This window comes from Bombus bifarius, unplaced genomic scaffold (genome assembly GCF_011952205.1).
Source record: "Bombus bifarius isolate JDL3187 unplaced genomic scaffold, Bbif_JDL3187 scf7180000007966, whole genome shotgun sequence".
NCBI classification, from domain to species: domain Eukaryota; kingdom Metazoa; phylum Arthropoda; class Insecta; order Hymenoptera; family Apidae; genus Bombus; species Bombus bifarius.
Window position 1 is genome coordinate 4,522,150 of NW_022884352.1, and position 19,472 is coordinate 4,541,621.

General features: G+C 37.3%; 2 protein-coding genes across 18 annotated transcripts in view; one reads left to right on the forward strand and one right to left on the reverse strand.

The window, feature by feature from the left end:
* Positions 1-4,612, forward strand: part of LOC117206464 (R3H domain-containing protein 1-like) — a 29,250-nt gene extending 24,638 nt beyond the window's left edge. For all 17 annotated transcript variants that reach the window (XR_004487408.1, XM_033445869.1, XM_033445951.1 and 14 more), the window contains one exon: positions 5-4,612. Coding sequence is in view for 15 of the 17 variants with exons in the window: in XM_033445869.1 (XP_033301760.1) it covers positions 5-54 (50 nt within the window). In the remaining 2 variants the exon portion in view is untranslated. The remainder of the gene's footprint in view (positions 1-4) is intronic.
* A 1,912-nt stretch (positions 4,613-6,524) lies between these two features.
* The window catches only part of LOC117206597, a 73,067-nt gene continuing 60,119 nt past the window's right edge, over positions 6,525-19,472 (reverse strand). The window contains exons 5-9 of the mRNA XM_033446076.1: positions 12,557-12,724; positions 12,093-12,298; positions 10,876-11,038; positions 10,513-10,698; positions 6,525-10,198 (exon numbers count right to left, since the gene is read on the reverse strand). Coding sequence (XP_033301967.1) covers positions 9,995-10,198; positions 10,513-10,698; positions 10,876-11,038; positions 12,093-12,298; positions 12,557-12,724 — 927 coding nt within the window. The 3' untranslated portion in view covers positions 6,525-9,994. The remainder of the gene's footprint in view (positions 10,199-10,512; positions 10,699-10,875; positions 11,039-12,092; positions 12,299-12,556; positions 12,725-19,472) is intronic.

Sequence of the window (19,472 nt, forward strand, 5' to 3'; positions counted from 1 at the left end):
TCAGGGACCGTGAAGGTGACAATCACCCGCCGAAACCAACTGGTACAATATTAAGTACCCGGGCCAATTTTGGAAGAGGATCAGTGCTGAATGTAAAGAAAAAGACAATTATATCGTTACAGGCTAATTGAGAAGAACCGAATGAGCAGCTCGTGGTTTACCGCTATGCATACATGATTCTTATTATTAATATTAATAATACTTTTAATTAAATATCTAAGAGAAAAGAAATATAAAAAGCACACACTACTAGAATATAAAAATTCACGTATTACAAAAATCGAAAAAGGAACAAACAAGATTGAAAATCACCCCTAAGATAAAAATGAAAATGTTATACATCTCTTTTGATAAAATGCGGTGACCGATGAAACTAACATAAAATAAAGAAGAAGGAAAAGGAAGACACATTGAAATTCGTTCATACCGATCATATAATAAAAATCTGAATTATCAGAATATTCAAAGGAGAGAACACTGAGTGCATAAAGGAAGGATAATCTGTGCGTTGTTCTTTGGCGTAGGGCACGATAGACCCAGTGGTACACACCGAACAGAGTTACTGAACAGAATTTTAACTATTACAATTATTATATATTATATATACAGTATATTATATTATATCTGGAGATATTTTAATCGCGGTTTTACAGATACTATATAAATGTGAGATTTACTTTTAAGAGAAGGTACTTTTAAAATGAACACAGATATATATGCATGGATTGCCTGGCCCGGTCTACGGATCACTCTCGACCGGCTAGGAAATCCTCATTATAAATAACGATAAAACTAATGTACGAGTATTATATAATACACGTTACTGAGTACGTTTACAGTAGCAATCGCAAACGCTGTCCAGCCAGAATCTCTGGATCGGCTCTACGTTCTTTCAGGAATGATCATTGCTCATTGATTCTTCTGTGTACTGCCATCAAAGAGTTGCGTTAATCTTTAAAAAAAAAGACAAAAAGGAAAAAGTAAAAAAAAAAGAGGGGAAAGAAGTAGGAAGAACAGAACAGAACAAAAATATTGCTGCCAGTTGTGACTCGCGGATAGGAATGAAATTATTTGCTACCTCAATTTTATATCGAAAAGATTTTTCACGTTATCGGCCTTTTATGGAGTTGTGAATTCTTCCAAGAAAGCTTTCAATTCTTTTCATTCGAACACGAGAGTAACCATAATTTCATCGAATATTTAATGATACTTGCAACGTGATTTATTGTATATAAGTATTGCGTAAACGAAATGTTTCATCAGGGAGATAAACGCGATTTATATTCGAAAGGTTCCCTCTGGCATAATAATCGTCTCCCTGATATCCTGCATTCTAAGATTCGCTAACGCTTCTGATCTCTGACGATTACTTTAGTACAAGTTAATGTATCGCTGGAGGAGAAAATGTAAACGTATTCAGTACATGGATCTATATACCTAGTTCGACACAAGTAGATAAGTAGCGCGAAACCATCACAGCTTAGTGTCACGAAAGAAAACCTGTCTCACATACGTCTTTAAAAGAAAGCCATTCTTTCTCTTTTTCCGTTGATCGTCCGTAAATAGGGAATTGATGTAAAGTTTTAGCCGATACGAGACGCGCACGTTTAACGACAATTCTGTATTATTTTGTAAGGTTTCCCCACGAGGGGAATGAACATGAAAACGCGACAGACGCTCCATACAGTAACTATGATTCGTCTTCCAAGCTTCACAGCACGCTTCTGAATCCTATAGATATCCGAACTACGTAATTAGATATACTTTTCACGCCCGATTCTACGAAGAAGTAATATGTAATTAGTTTGGCAGCGGTGATGGTGACGCGTGATCGTCGTAATTAATAATGTCTCCGTCTGTGAAAAAAATTCATTTGCGGATCAACGTAGACGATCTTCATATCGCAATTAACATTCATTTTTAGTTAATCGATCTACTATCCATAACAATGCTAAATCTAAGTTCAATATTTCAAATATCATTTCTATTAAGTTTTTAGTAAGGCGTGTACGTTGCTCCGCATGAGAAATACCAAGTGGAATCCATCCAGAAGCTTCGCTTACGGTGATTGTACTTCAGGACGTAGGTGAAGGGTGTGCCTATCTTTTTATGAGATTTAATTGAAAAAAATGCGCGCACCGCGACCTTTTATCTACCCTATGCCAAGCGACGCGAAAGAGAGGCACTACTTTCTTCATAAGAAAGCGTGATAAATTTATCTAAAGATCTCTAGATTTAAAAAGAACCGAAAGAAAAAAAAGGTAAAAAAAGAGGGAGAAAGTGAGAGTGGAAACGAGAGAGACCTGAGCAGAATAAATATTAGACGGATTAAAACTATTCAAATGTTTCAATTATAAAGAGATGGGCGCACAACAAAGTAGTGTTTAACCGTACCTAAAGTCGTCGTAGTGATTAATGAAGATAATTGTACCTATAACAAAAAAACAACAAAAAAAAAAGAAAAACAGTTCACGAATCTCTCTAAAACTTAATTAACAAAAGAAGGAAAGGAAAAATGTGAAACAGGATTATAATATCGATTATGGAGAGAAACCGCTTGCAAGTGACGTTCACCATTTTTTTTCGCCACATTGAAATTCATTATTTTCAAATGTTATTCAGTCTACGTAATTTTATGATATTTTTATAATCAATTACGAGAACAAGATGCGAGAATACGATTAAAGAAAAAGAAGTGCATAATGTGTATAATGATATAATTTATGGTCGAGCGTTATTTGCAGGCAGTCGCGCTTACGTCGTGCAACCGGAGCAGCTGAACCAAAGTCATGATTGTAATTGCATAGTCACATTTATTTATTTTTCATTTCGCTCGCATGCGCTTTTATCAGAAAACTCGATGCATCTGCTGTTGCACCACGCTCGTGATTCGTTCCGCTTAACACGTTCTGCAGGAACGTTTTCTTTCGGTGCGTTCTTATTTTATAATAAATCGCTTTATTTAATATACACATGTGTTATACGCTGTGGAAGAAAGAGTTGAGAGTCTAGAGATGTGATTAGCAGGTGTATCGAGCACTGTTCACAAGTGATTTCGTAAGTTCGCCTGGGCTATTGTAGAAATGCAAGAGGAAAAAAACAGAGGGACGAAGAAGGAACGAGAGAATCGACGAAATCATTCGTTTACCGGATGATGGGCTCAAGGGATATTAAAAACTATGTACGATCGACGAAGAGAACGGGTGATAAAGTCATTGTAACCTCACGTTCGTTTCCTACTATTTTTGTATGCAACATAAAAAAGGAGATTGACGATAGCGAGAGAATTAAAAAAAAAGAATAAAATGAAGAATTCGTGTGTGAGAGAGTGGGAGAGGATGAACGATGAAGGGTGAAGAGAATATGAAACAAAAAACAAACAAATTGAAAATGAGGATGAGTATGAAAGAATGAGCATATGAAGTTTTTCGAAGCTTTTTCGTTTGGAGATCCTCGCATCTTCCTGATCACCTTCCGTTGATTGCGTCGCCACGTCGAAGACTCATTAGCCTTTAAGTGTAACCGGGTGCCTGAAAATTGATTAATTTTTGCGCCACGATTAGCTGATCCCAATAAAATACCGGCACGCGGCTAAAACTTTTCCGCCATGTGAGGAGTGTAATCGAACTCTTTCAATTGTTATCCGTGCTCCACGAGAAGCGATAGGAACTTTCTATTTTTGAGAAGAGAAGAGTAAATTAGTTGATTATTTTCGCGGCTAAAACGCCACACAAGTTAGCTTTTCAGTTTGTAATCGCGTAAAGAAGTTCTGGCAACTTCATCCTGCCGCTTCTTGTGCGTCGCATCCGCAAATAGCGCGTTGGATTGGAGATCGGCGACCCTTTGATTTGATTTGATTTTTTCTTATTGTTCTTTATCGTTTCCTCTATTGAACACTGTGCGGGACGCAGAATAAAGAGTAGACGACGATTCGTTCGTTGCCGATCTTTTTAGATGCTAGTTGGCGTGAACTCGACGTCTCACATCAAAAAAGAAAAATCGTTATCTTGCAAGATCGTTTTTCACAATTAGTGAGTATGGAATGCGATGTCCCATGGTGAATACATCTGAAATGTCGATTGATCTTGACTGCGAATATAAATGCAACAAACGAGGTTCAGACGAGCTACACTTGCGTATTTGTATTCTTTCCAGATCACACCTGATTGTTTCTTTTACGTTCGACATATCACGTGGAACAAGAGTAAACGATGGCTGTGCCTTTATGCTTAATATTATAATTTAGAGTTTTCATTTGGACTGAGATTTCTGTGCAGGATATCTTCAGATCGTTTCTTGTCCTGTGAAAAGGTTGAATGTTAATATTTATGTATTAAGAAATAAGAAGATGATTCAAATGTATTCACTGATAACATTGGGCCAAACACTGTGTCAAGATGATGGTTAACTCTTTGAGTCTCAGAGAGAGTAAATTTTCTTTGAAATGTTTGGTCCTTTTTTGTATGAAAAATTCTATGATTTGCATTAATTTTGTGGAAAAAGAGTTTCCATATTTTGTATATAATTTTAAAGAAATGTATGTGTAAAAGGCATATGTAGGATATATACATAGGCTGATCCTCAAAGAGTTACATAGGGAAAAGATGATTGAGGGAAAGCGTGAGTGAGTGTGTGTGGGAAGAAAAGAGGAATAACAAAAGAAAACCTACGACGAATCGAAGAATTCGTATGCATATGCATCACGAAGGTGACCGAGAAGGTGAATGAAATTAGGAATCGTATGATGGAAACAAAAGAGCTATACTACCAACCCAAAGATGCACAACATCATAGAGAGCCGGACAATTTGATAGAACTCATGTCAGTCTAATTATATTTCTTGTTATATTATATACATATATATATCATATTTTCCAAAAACGAATTATATATAATTCAATAAAAAAGAAGACACTCTCGTTTGATACTTTGCGAGATTTTTTAATCATTCCTAACATTTAATATTCGTTTTATTTCCGTTACCTGTTAAGTCATACAAAAAATTTTATCATTTTATTAAATAAATTTGACTTTTTTCAATGGTTTTTGACGACTACCAATAAGTAGCTTCTCGAGTTCTTTTTTGGTATACTTTTCATTATTTTCAGCAATAAATTTCTTCAAGTAGATTATATTTGAGTTCCCTGAAGTCTTTATTCAGTTTCTCGTAATTGAAACAGTTTTATAAAATAAAACATCAATAAAATATTACATCAGGTGAATGACATTTAATATTTTTGTTAAGGTTACGGCAGTAAGGATTGAATAAGCGTCATATGCTGTTTTTCAATAAGTCAATTAATATTATCGTCACAAGTAATTGTCCTGTTAATGGTATATATATTTCAAACAATTTTTTAACGAATTATAAAATTTTGTACAAAAATAAATTTAGAGAAAGAACAGTATCGGGGTACTAATAGAACAAAATACGTAGCTGAGTTATCTGCGTCCTGTGGTAGCTATGTGAACTAAAATTTGAAATTACACCATTTCGCGCGGTGTCATATTGGAAAGTGGAAGCAACTGCAGAGCTCGTCAAAAATTTAATATACAATAACGTGTTATTGCTTCAAGATGGTGAGAATCTGAATTTGTATCAATTGTTATCAACATTTAACATATATATTAATATAATAACAGTTATTAACATATTGCGGACAGAATTCTTATGTTTGTTCTAATTTTTGAGGCTGATCACAAAAATTCTCGTGTTTTCATCGTTGTCGTTTAAAAAGAAACTATCTAATTATACTCTGTATACAGCTAGTATTAAAATGACTGAAATGGTTCGCAGTATATTAATTTACAGTGATTTGTCATATTTCCATGTAAACAGAGAGATATGGAAATTTTCAGGAAAATTCGAATAGCATCCGGGTGCTGATAGAACGTGATACGTTCCTGAAGCAATCGCACTCTGATGGTGAATTTTGAAACTAAGATTTGAAATTACATCATTGGGAAGAGGAAGCAACTGCCGGCAGCTCGTTGTAAATGTGAAAAATTTAACATGCAGCATCAGAATATTGGTTCAAAATGATAAGAATCTTCATCTTGCTTTAAATTCGGTATTCCCAATTGCATCATTATACGTGATACAATCATGAATTGTATCATAAATAATATGAGCCGATTGGTTGCGATCGCGGTTATATGGTTGATATATAGTTAAAAAATTTATCGGATAGTTTCATTGATTTCTGTACAAGTATAGATCTTTATCTCGTCATTGTTTCAGTGAAGTATCATGTTTAAGAATTGAAGAAGTTATCGTTATATTTCTTGAGGTTAGTTTACAATATAGTAAATTCTACATTTAAATCTGTGTTAGGGTGTTCGTTTTACAATTGTAAAGTATCATCCCCTGTATATTGTTCATAATTTCATAGTAAAATTAAATTTTACTTCCACCTATGACTAATGTCGTGATTTTCTTTTATAGGACGCTAAAAAACTGACAGGATACATTTTATTAGTGAAATCGGAATGTTTGCTCGTGGTGTATTAATTAACTACGTTTGTTTATGGTTACAAGATTTATTACGTTTTCGTTATTTACACAAGTTCGTTGTAAGTTTTGGACAAGGGTCCAGAGAAACATTGCAGGACCTAGTGAAGAATCGCGTATCCTTACAAAAAGAACTCTATACAGGCAGTTTTTATCCCCAATGTCGCTATGAACCAATGCCACGAATACGACGAAACGATAACGCTCGTTTGTTATACCATTCGTCGAGTGCTTTCGATCCACGACGTTCTTTAACACTACCGATCGCTCGAAATTATTGCACTTTGTTACACATTTGTGAAACATCGCGACGAAGAATTTTCGATTATTTTTTCATAAAAGTTAGATATCTTACAAGTAAGAACGTCGTATCTCCTAGATTTTATACAGCTTAGATAGTTCACAGTATTTTTGGACGAATTTTTGTTGGATGTCATGCTACATCTTCGCGCTATTCTAGACAAGGCTAGCTATACTTTAATCTTTTAGCTATACTTTTATATGATAGTAAATTTTCACTTTCCATCGTTTAACATAATTTTACGATAAAAATTCTTATTGTACGATGTTCCTGACCAAACTGAACTTTATGAGCGATCGTAGGTGTACAGAGACAATCGTCGGAGCAAGCGGTTCCATGTAAATCGAATCAACATTTTTATACTTTTTTTTCTGTCCGTTTTCTTAATTTCTTGCGTATAGCTTATAGGTTACGAGTGTTACGTTTGCGTGTCCATTCTGTCTTTTCTTTCCCTCTGTTCTCTTTAAATGTAAATTTTACGATCTGTACCCACCACCACGTTGGACCCATTTACGCGACCGCGTAACTCCTTTTTTTTCCTCACAAATTAAAAACTAAGAAGAAAAGAACGCTCCGCGCGACTAATAAAACGGCGATACCCTCACTTCTTTTTCGATTCTTTTTCTTCCACAAAAAGTCACTAGATTCTCTACGACGAGATACGCTTGTCCATCGATTAGCTTTTGGTCGTAAAAGAATCGAAGAAACGACGAAGCAATTATACAGGGTACTTCCGATTTGAACGTAAATTACGTCATTCGTTAACAGATATTTTATCCTTATTTATTGTCTAGGTAACAGTCGGAAGTATCCCGTAAAAGAGGGCATCGTTATCGGAGCAGCACCTCGATTCAATGGAAACTAGTTTACGTTTAAGCGTTATAATGGATTATGCACTCGTTTATTGCCACACTCATGCGAATGTCCCGTGGTCATGGACACGAGGAGACGTTCCACTGGTTTATACGCTACCATTCAAAAGTATCTGGACGTTTACTTGTATTTGATAAGATTCATTATAAAATTACGATAAGTAAATTTTATATTCGGTTGGTGCGCATGAAATGTTTTTCCAAATAGCTGTAGCTGTGCATATTTTCTTTACATGATTAATAAACATCATATTATTTAATCAGAGTAATTCGTACCTGTGAGAGAAGTTTACCAAATATTGGAACAATTAATATTTCAATATCGATAGTATATAAATAATCTTAAATATCGCAAATGAAAATGAAAAAATATTGTAATAATTTCCAGTGCCGTCTCTAATTATTACTTTGCTATTAGCCAGTTTATGCAATTTATTGCAATTCTTATATTGTTACTACGAATCGACAAAAGTATCCAGATATTTGTGAACGATAGCGTATCTCCTTCTTCTAACACCTTTTTAATCTTTGGTGTGTACAGGACGATGTAGCGTGATTCTTTTCTCCTCGTTCCCGCGGCAACGGGACTTAATCTCACGAAACACCGTAGCACATAGTCGGAAGCACGTAATAACCGATGCATCCCATACAAGTTTACCGAGTTGCCTGTTCGAAGCAGCCTCGATTCGTTCGAATGCACAGAAACTTGTCTGTAATCGATTAGCCAGCAGCTGGTTAAGTGCTCGTGATTTGTTTATTGCTTGTCACGAGGAAATTATATTCATTAAGATGATAGTCGAAGATTCTGTAAAGGAAGCAAACTGGTAACTAGAGTGTGGATTGTTATGCATTTACGAGGAGCTTGAAAGTGAAAAAATGGGTGAACTATTTGTCCATACTTGATAAGTCCATATAAACGAAGTTCTAATTGTATTTATAAAGAAGTAAGATAAATGGATTATACGTTGACATGATACGTTTTACATGAAAGTAATAACACTTAATCCATAATATTTAGCAAATGAAAATTTTCTCCTTGGCTTTCATTTCTTTAGCGAAAGATAAATTTGCATAAAAATCCACAGTCTATTGGTAACTGATAGAACAAACTTAGAATTTGAAAATTTAAGTAACCGAGTTTCAGGAGTCAAGGATTATCCCTTCGCCACAAAATTTGGGAGAAAGAAGAAGGAATAAAAAGACCGTGACTATAAATATTGAGAAAGAATTGTCATAGATGCGGATAAGAAATATGCAATACTTGGCTAGGAAATCGGGATAGGAGGAAAAGAAGGACGGTAGTTAAAAATCACTGGGGCGTTTGATTCGCTTAAGAAGTATCTCTGGCGACTTCACCTTAAACGCTAGAGTGAGTCGTTCTGCGCTGATGATTAAGTTAAATTGCCAGGATAATGGAGACAGAGAGAATATTCATATGGTGCGCCTTCTGTTTTTAGTGCGGCTGCTAGGTTAGCTAGGACAGCGTATACCGGACTAGTATACAATATGTATATAATATAATATAATATAATATAATATAATATAATATAATATAATATAATAATAAAAATAATAATAATAATATAACGTATATATTAAAGTTAATCCTAAGGATTTCGTGTAGATTCGTCTCAAGTTGTCTCTGGCTAGGCTAGGATTTCTCTAAAACTGCTCAGGTTCTAACACGTGCTTCTTATGAACAATTTTACAATTGGGGGAATTTCGAAAGGGCAGTTGTTGGGACGAGTTGTCAAACGGATGGCAAGAAACGTATCTGAATAAAATACGCAGGAATTTCTTGATTCAGGAGGTACACCGCCCTAACAATTTGAACAAACCGAACCTTATATTGTACTTCTCTTGAAGGTTTTAGGTAGTTTCCAAATTCTTTTCCGAAATTCACAAACGAAGTTAGAGAGGAAATTATTAGGAAAAAATTTGGAGTTTTCACTTTGTATCGTAATTATTCAAAGAAGATTCTTAGAATTAGCCTATTTTTGAACATTTTTAAGGTGGTGCACCCTCTCTTAATCGAGCACATTCGACCACGTGTTCGGACCTATAGGGTTCTGAGCTATATCTTCAAAGAAGCAACAATAGCATCGGCAGTTGAGCAAAATCTCGTTTAATCCATCTAAATTCTCTACACCTCGATGCACCGAGGCTAACGTAGAACCGATATAATTGGAAAAATTTCCATCTCGACATTAGTATCGATTGGCCGCTCGCTTCACTACCATATAGCTAAAGTTTTTCGTTCTTTCATTCGAATCACCTCGTTTGTTCGAGGATATCGAGGTTCGGATGAACTTAGCTGCTGTGACTATATGCAGTGTTCGTGTAAGGTCCGCTGTAGATGGACGAGCCCGTCGTCGAGATGCTCTTGTGTCGTCTCTTGGCCAGCAGTGCTAGAATGGCCGCGACTACCACCAGCATGAGGATCAGACCCGCGATCGCGATGCCGATGGCGAAGCTCCTCTGCGAAATGCAGATGTTGTCGGGATCGTCGATAGTCTGCAAATTATATAAGCCGAGTTCCTCAGGATCAGAAAATGGGTAAATTGTTGTCTCCTTCGATTCGAAACTTCTTCTAAATTATCTACGAACTAACATTTGTACTACTACACGTTTCTATCGCGTTTTGATTTCAATTTTTTAACAGATTCCTCCGAACATCCTGTCTAATGTATTAAAAATTGCTTCACTGTGTTTTCCTTGATAATTTATATTTCCGTCTCACACGTCTTACGAACGAAAGCTACGAAGTTACGTATGTTTCTGAATTTTACCAGGAAATGGTAACGGACAGGAATATCAATGCGACTAACCCTTTCTCTGAAGACGTCGTCGGTAAAGTCTGACTTGGAGCCAACGTCCGAGGCTTCGTTCACGTATAGTCCGCTATAAACTTCGATGGTAGCTGGCGTTCCTCCGTCCAGTCCTTCGACACCTTTCACTGCGTTGTCGTCGGCAGTGTCCCTGCGACGTCTGGATACCAAATTACACGCCGGTGGCTGCAACAGTGGAATATTGATGATTTCTTTTGGATTTTCTCCAAATGATTCCTCGTAGGATCTTCTTTCTAACCAACTTGTTACAATTACATAGTTCATCCCAATCTTTCTAAACGATCTTTCAACAACTACGAGGAAGAGAATTTCTATGAGGAAGAAAGGTAGAATTTTGATTACCGTGTTGCTGCATCCTCCACCGTGTTTTACACATAGTCTGACGTTGCATTGGTAGTAGACACTGGCTGTGTAGGGGAATTTATGCGCCTGGAAGTTCACCCTTGCCTCCGTCTTATCTTCGTTATACGTGAATTGTCCCATGATCTCACCGTCGACTGGGCAACTGTAATAGCAACACAGTTTTTGTATATAGATGTGCTAAATCTGAAAATACTTTTAATTGCAATAATTGATAATTATATATACTTAGTCTGCCGAGTATGGCGGATTTGATCGTTTAAACTGAGAACATATAAAGTCTTAAAAGAGAGGAAACATTGTGCCGAGAAGAACGAATCAAATCGAGAAGTGTTTTCTGGTAATAAACCTCAGAAAAACAGGTGTTGCGTCAGAACTTTGAAATTATATGAATAATTTGCTATCAGAAATTTCTAACATATACTTTTCTCTGCTTATATAATCTTTGCAGAGGCTGTTCCTTCGAGATCGATCAATATGAAAATAGAAGGCGAATACTAGGAATATTCTGCAATTGCACGAACAAATCAAGAGGGAAAGTGTGCGTGCAACCTGTTGGTTGGATCAGCTGATTTGCTTATGAAAAGAAGTCAGTGAACCGGCCCGCTTTATACCCTGAATTCCGACCCTTGAATAATTCATACGATGCTCTGACGCGAACAATTTATTTGTACCGGTCGAAGAAATATTCTTACGTCCGCTATCCTGTCTATTATTAAACGTCTCCGCGGATGGAATAAATATGAAAAACGAAGTAAAATGGAAGAGAGAATTTTTGTTTGGTTTGATTCATCGATGGGTAAATGTGAATCGTTGGACAAAGATATATTAGTCACCGTTTCTTTTCAATGTTCAGCATCCAAAGGAAGTTGATTTAGTTCGTCATTTTATAACAAAGGACCACAGTTATTGAAGACTGAAGTGCATACTCATAAGAATCTATACATTCGATCTTTCTGATGAATTAAACATCTGAAGGATGAAACCCATGCGGCTTGATCATTCTCACAAGAACCTGTGTACCTAAATTATATATAATTGTTTCACGTTGTTGTAATTCGTCAGAACGTTAGTTCTTCAAAAAAGGCATCTCTTGTAAACCTTATACATTTCGAATCATCGAAACATATGTATATCGTATACTCTTAAATATTATATTTATCATTTACATTTGCCAAAGATATGCAAGACAAAATTACCCCTCGTCATTTATGAGTCTCTGCTCTCCCCATCCTAAGCCGTCGCGCACCAGGCAGTCGGAGATCTTCAGCCCGAACATTTCCTGTTTGTCGATGCTAATGACCAAGGTCAAAGGGTCCCCGATCTTCACGTTTTCCGCCACTTGATGCCTCGTTGGATCTCCGTTGAAGATCTTCATCGTGCATCCTGGCATAGGAGCTGTTGCCTGTCGAGAGACGTAAAACGCAATTTATTATTCATCTGCGGAACGTTTCCCGATCTTTCACGATTGCTCGATACTTTTTTGCTCGGTGAAGAGAAAAAGCTTCTCCTGACTGGTCTTTCGCTAAATTAGAAAATAGGCTCATCCTGAATGCCGTAATCATGTTTGACGTTGATGTAACTCGGGTTTAGGGCTTGTAGCAATAATTGAATGAACATGTCTCATTGATCGTAGGATTTCAAAGGAAAATGGCATCGTTACCTGAAGCGGTAGAGACTGCAGCATGGCCACGTGGGTTTGATCGTTCGTTACTACTTTGTCTCGTGTTTGGTATCGGCATCTCACGTGAAAACCTCTGCCCTGGTTCGTGATCAACTTCAGGTGCGGCTGCACCACTATAGTGTTGAAGTACTCGATACCACCGTCGTCCTATAACAAAGTTTCGACAATTTTTTTTTTTATTACTCAGCTTTATGAATACCATCATCCTTAAATCATACAATATGATTCCAAATTTGGTAGTCTTCGATTTTACCAAGAGTACAATTTTTCTCATCAAACTAGCTTAGTCTACCTCTGCTCCTAGCCTTGATTACTTTCCAAGATCACTGTCCAACCACTCCAAATCAAATATCGTTCCAAATTTGGTCGCTACAGTGTAGATAATTATATAAATTCATGTTTTTATGAATATTAATAAAAAAAGGAAATCTAATTAGAGATTTTATTTATCTTATATGTTTCTGCTTATTATACGTATTCCATATGCACTCTTGCATCTCCAAATTTTTCATAAATACGTAAAACCATTTACGTACCAACCAAATACGTAAAACGTAAAACTATTTATCATTGGTAAATTTCAACGTTTTCTAATCCTTCAAACTGACTTGATCCACTTTTGATCCTAGCTTAAACTACTTGTCAAAACCACTTTGAACCAAAGCGCCTCCTTTATGGCAACAAACACATGAAGTAAATCGAGTAAAATTACAGCGATGTTTATCTGTGTCTCCGTTTCTACGCTGTACCATTATACTACGATCGTCTGGTTAGTTGTTCAAACAAGCTTGGCAAAAACGCGGTGCGTATAGGCGGGTTTCGGTGCCGGCTGTTGCAATTCTCTCGTTTACGAGCGTTTCGGTGACGCTGATCACGTTCCCCACGACTTTCAGTCCTCTGAGCAATCCGTCTGTCCTTGCACCCTGCTAGCAAAAACCGGACCATTCTCGCTCCTCGCCTTCTCTCTTCGCTGATTCCTTCGTCTCGTTCGTTTATACCGCCGAGAAAGGAGCGGCTCCGTCATTTCTTCCCTCGGCCGCGTCCACTTTGCTTTGCCAGGCCAGCTCGTTTCCCTTTCGTGCACCGCCGACCAAGTGAAATTGATTATTTATTAGTTTTCTCGATACTCTCTCGGTTGATTCACGTTTCATTCAAAGGCTCTCGCTGAAGCATATTTGAAGATTCACACTCGCTGACGAAAGTACTCTTAAGGGTCTTATCAGGACAGTTATCAAATTAGTTTCAAAACTGGACAAATTTTAACTATTTTATCGATTGTTTCCATCGCTTCCTTTAAATTTTACACAGACTTTTGCCTGGAGTATGCGTGTAAGTCTCCATTGGCGAAGTTGCCAGTTTCTGACATCGTAAAGATGGGATTATTTTTAAGTGAATTTTTTAAACTTCAGGCTCCTTCGTTCGTATTTTGTTTGATCCTTGGGCTACAGGAGGCCGCTAAGCAAACATGTAATCGCAGCTACAACGCCCACAGATAATTGTCCCTGTTCTCGAAGAACGATCATCATGGTCGTTTGATTACACTTATTGTCCGTCGTTGTAGCAGGAAGCTTTGATTGCGAATTACTCTCATTAGCGGCGATTATCGTTTGCATTAATGGTAATGATCCGGCAGTGCATGAATGCGCCAAAAGGAGTTAATCGACGTGCAAAATTAAATGGCTACTAGTAGCGACGGATTATAAAGGATACAGGAAAGGTTTGGAATAAAAGGAACAGCCTACACAGCCTTACGAAAGTATTTGGTACATATTATGTGTACTATATATATATTTTGAAATTTCATTAGCATTGTTATAAGATTCGACTGTTACGATTATGTTGGTACAATTTAAAACAAGTCTGCAAATATATATAAAAATTGCAAGATACCAGTTTACGTATATTTAAAACATTTACGATGGCTATTCATGCTTTGCGTTAATTTTTTACTAAATATATGTTTGAAGTAGATTTTGTTTCGTAACTTGTATATGCTTGTTTGGATTGGTTTCAAATTTAATCGATAGAATTACGATAATGTTTCGTTCCAGAGTCCATAGACATTCCATAGACATAACATATTCACAAAAATTTTCTGTGCCAAGTGTCTAAACAGTTTCGTGTTCCGCTGTACATATAAAATATTTATGAAATATTTTTACTTTACCAGTCTCGTTGCTTCTCAGACTCATCTTGGAACATCAACAAGGAGAATTTATTACGAGGTTATTACGAAGATTTGATCGTGGAAGAAAATATTCTGGAAGAATGACGTATATTGTGGTTTACACCGCCGAGCAGATACCTCGTGCTTCCGAGCCGCATTGTAAATCAAGAACCACGACCTTGACAGGATCTTCCAAGCAACTCGGAGTCGTGATTGTCGTTGTCGACGCGGTATCATTATCGTCATTAACGTATTAACACACCTCGAATTAATTGTCCTTTTCTCGTCCTATCTTCTCCTTGCAGGATTATTAAACCGTTAACAAAGTGTAATAAAAATGTGCGGATATCACGACAACAGAACGGATTAAGTTAGTTGAAAAAAAAGAGGATGATCATATCTTGTGGAGAGTATTAAACTTAATCGAGGGATCCAATTAATTCTCATAATCATAGGTAACGAATATCTATGATAACATCTGGACTATATTTTATAAAATGTGCCAGTTTCCACAAACCTGAATTGGTAATCGGAGAAGTTATCTTGAATTCCTAAAGCAGCCGATTAAAATGTTAATGGATTTTAATAATGGAAGAATACTTTCTATTTATTGAAAGGAAAATGAGTATTTAGTGGTATAATTGTATTTATTTTATACGATAAGTTAATGATGGAATCATCAGGAAACATTCCTTTCCAAACATTCCTCAAGATCAGTTTCTAGATCATTTCCCTTGCCTCGAACGCAGAAACAAAGCGAAAGAAACAGGGAACACGAGATTCCTTTCGAAGATCGATTTCTAGATTCATTAACGTAGATCTCGAAGATACAGTATCAGAAACAAAAAAATTCGCTAATCTTTTCAAATCACATCCAAACAAATATTTTCAAAGATTCCTAAAGATCAGTTCCAAATCATCCGACCTACTTTGAACCAGAAAGCAAAGCGATCGAAACATAAAACACAAGAATCCCTTCGGAGATCAATTTCTAGATCCTGTAACTCGCATGAAAGCCAAAATAGAGTGGCAGAAACAGAAAATACGGAAATTCTTTCAAAGACCAGTTGCCAAATCACCTAACTTGCGTTTTACGCTGAAACCCGAAGCAACAAAGGCTGGATATGCACGAATCCTTTCAACGACATCAAAAACACACTTGGACTGCCATATCCGCCTTTCCCCGCGAAGTTGAGCACTTTCTGTGCCACGGAGAGAGGCGAACGTGTGCGGTGCGGAGGCTGGGCGAAAATTCTCAAGGTACACCGTGTATATCGAGCAGGCAACGACCTTCGACGAAGCTCGGCGTCCGACCTCAGCAAGGATACTCGCAATCTGCAGTGCATCGGCCCGAGCCTCGTCAGATCGCTGACTTTACGTTTCACACCTACCTAGCAACGAAGGGGTATCGCATTTATGGCCAGGACAGAACCGATCCTGGACCCCTTCGTGTACTCTATTTACAGTCATGACCATGATTTCTTCGCGGTATTCATGTACACCACACCCTAAAGCCAGCCTCACCGTGTGTTGTCACACGATCCTTAGTTGGATCTAACTCAGTCGGATGAAAGTAAAAAGACTCGGATAGATCGTTTTTTAGTATTGTATTTCTTCTCCTGGTGGAGACCACCCTGGTGAACGCGTTGCATTTTTACAATTTCGTATTCCCTCACGTACATTTTTCTATGATTCACCTCGACTGCGATCTTCTGTTCGTATTATCCGCATGGGAAATTCCGGATGCTCGGTTACCTTCAATTCAGTTTTTTCGCCTGTGTTTCTTTTTTTACGGCTTGTAGATGCGGTTTCATAGATGTAAATAGACTCTTCGAAGTCTCAGTTCATTGGTTCTTGGCAAGTATAATTATATAATCGATTATAATTATGCAAGTACATATACCTTTTATATTTATTATATATACATATACAGCGGAAAATTTTGAAGATCAACGTAGTCGTTCGATGGTGTAACACCATGTAAGCTTAGATATCTATTATCATAAATTGTGAGGTTTATTATCGAAGGTCAATGCTTATGCAACGTATCTATAGTCGAGTAGTTACATCTACGTGCTTATTGCGTGAATGAGCTCATAACGATCTTCAATTAATCCCGATCCTCGTTACGTAACTGCTTACCGCTATCGATCTTCGTCTCTATTAGTAGTTTTATCGAAGATTTCTTCCTTCATAAATTTCTTTTATAGTTATCCTTGCCTGAAGGCTATTCAAAAATTCCTTGAGTCTTAAAATTCAATCTCGAAGTTTGAATAATAAAACTTGTCGTATATTATGAGATACCATTAGTCTTTAACGAAATAACGAAAGAATGGGGAAATATTCCATAATAATTCATGCATAAATGAAGATCCATCAAAGGAAGATATCAAAAGGAGAAAATCATTCGAATAATCCAGTGACGAAGCGGATAAAACAAGCAACAAAATAACCCGCAGAAATGAAATAATATACACACGCTATTGAAGAGTACGAATTTATATTCTCTTAGAAAAAGCAATGGTCATCGAGTTATCGACGCAAGTACACGATATATTATTATTTCATTGTATATCACGTCACCGACAACGAGTCAAATAGTCTGTTTCCATATGCAGATCGCTTAAAAATTGTTCATAATCGAACTTAGCTCAGGCAAATTACTTAACTCGACTCAAATATTCTTCTGATTCAAATAACCCTACTTTGTTCTATGTGCGTAAGAAATTACCGATTCTTTCGCGAATAGTCAAACAGATGCAGGTACAAAGATAATATTTACTCTGAACGTAAAGCGTGAAGAGTTGAGAGTAGAATACGGGCATTCTCTCACGAAAGGATCACGGAAGAGCCATCAATTAGTGGCCGACGAAAGAAGTCTGTCGAAAGAACCTAACATATATGACTCGGTGTGGCCTTTAGTCTCCTCACAATTCGTTTCAGGCGGTTGGCGAACATCCTGGAGGAGGATGTTGAAGTTTTCGAGGTCGCCGATGTGAGGAGCCCACCTACACGAACGAGTCTCCTGCCAGGCTAGAGGAATCGCACGTTTATACACGAGCACGTACGAGAGAGAAGAGAAGGGTCTGCTTGCGTGTGCATGCCTTTATACCGCGAAGATAGGGACGGAAGAAGGATACTGGAGGGCCGGAGATGGATGAAAACGAAAAGGAAAAGGAACGAAACAAAGGAGAAGCCGAGAGGATCTTTGGAACGAACGTGGTCACGGACTGCCGATGCCTTTGCACAAACACCCATGATGGACGTGTAACGTGTGCTGTACACGAGAATTGATGCTAATAGTCGGGGTTAGAGATTATTTTGCACGAGTCTCGTGCTATTATTTCGGCATCGTTTTACTTATTCCGCAATCTCCACGATATCCGATACTTTGATTGGCGACAGGTTGAAAGGAATTTTGCTACTCGTGGAAGGGTCAGAGAATTCATTATCGTCTTAGAGAAACTTTAACTATAATATGGTTATTTCTTCTACGCTTTATGGACTCCAATGGTAACTATTTCATGGTAATAGGAAATGAGTTTAGATATGCCCTCATTTTCGCATCGTTTTACGTATTGCTGAATCTCAAAGACATTCGGTATTTTGATAGGTGACAGGTTGTACATGGAATGATCGAAATTTTGCTACTCATCGAAAAGCTAGGAATAATTCGTTAATTTTATTATTAGAGAAATTTCAACTATTGGCTTGTTGAATCTCGAGAAGATTCAATACTTTGACGAATGACAAACAGGTTCAAGAGGAATTCTGCTATTCATGGGAAGCTTCGTTCGAAACCGCTACGAGATTTCTTCGCTTCAGGGAAACTCGCGTTATGGATAACTCTTCGTCTAGATTTTCCGTACTTCGGTAACATCAAAGTTAACTATTTTACGGCAACAGGAAGCCTAGTTAGATCCATCTTCTTTGCTGGCAACACCCACTTTGACCATCGTAAAACACGCAGAGCCATGGTATCGCGAATCCAAACGCACGAATCGACCCAAAGTCGGAATTTATTATAAAGTACCGTTGCACCGATCATACATCGTTCCGCTTCTAGCATAGAAGATGAAGCATTGTTCTCTCGTTACGTGCTCTAACGGTTCAAAAATTCTTCAAAACTATCCTCCTAGTATACCGTTGGTTTATCGCGAGACAAGGCCTCGGCCAAGTGACGAGGCAACAGGAATGACAAGAGCTGAGTTCCATCGTCGCGATGCTGGATGAGAAGTTATCAGACCGCAAGGCATCCACGGCATTCCCTTCTTGCACAGTCACGTGTATCTATCGGATATTGCATCGATTTCCTCGATGATCTTTCTGTTCACTCAACTACAATCCCTTTTCTTCATGTAACTCCATAAGTTCCCTACAATTTGCCCTGACGGACACTCGGGAAATTGTGTTTTAGTTAAGGATAACGCGAGAGAGGATGCTGCTACTTTCATTGGAGTAGCATAACCACTTACAGAATTTCACTTTTTTAACTGGAATATATATTAATAAATTGTTCCTGACTGTCCAAATTATTACTAGATAGATATATTTATAAGCGATCACGTACTGGCTCGTGAAAGTATCTGAATATTTTTAATAACATATAGAACAACGATATAAAGAAAATAAAAATATATACAATATATAAAAAATAATATTTTCAGATTGGTTTCACATTTTACCAATATAGCCATGGGAGTCGGGCTCGTTATAGTGCTAATGAAA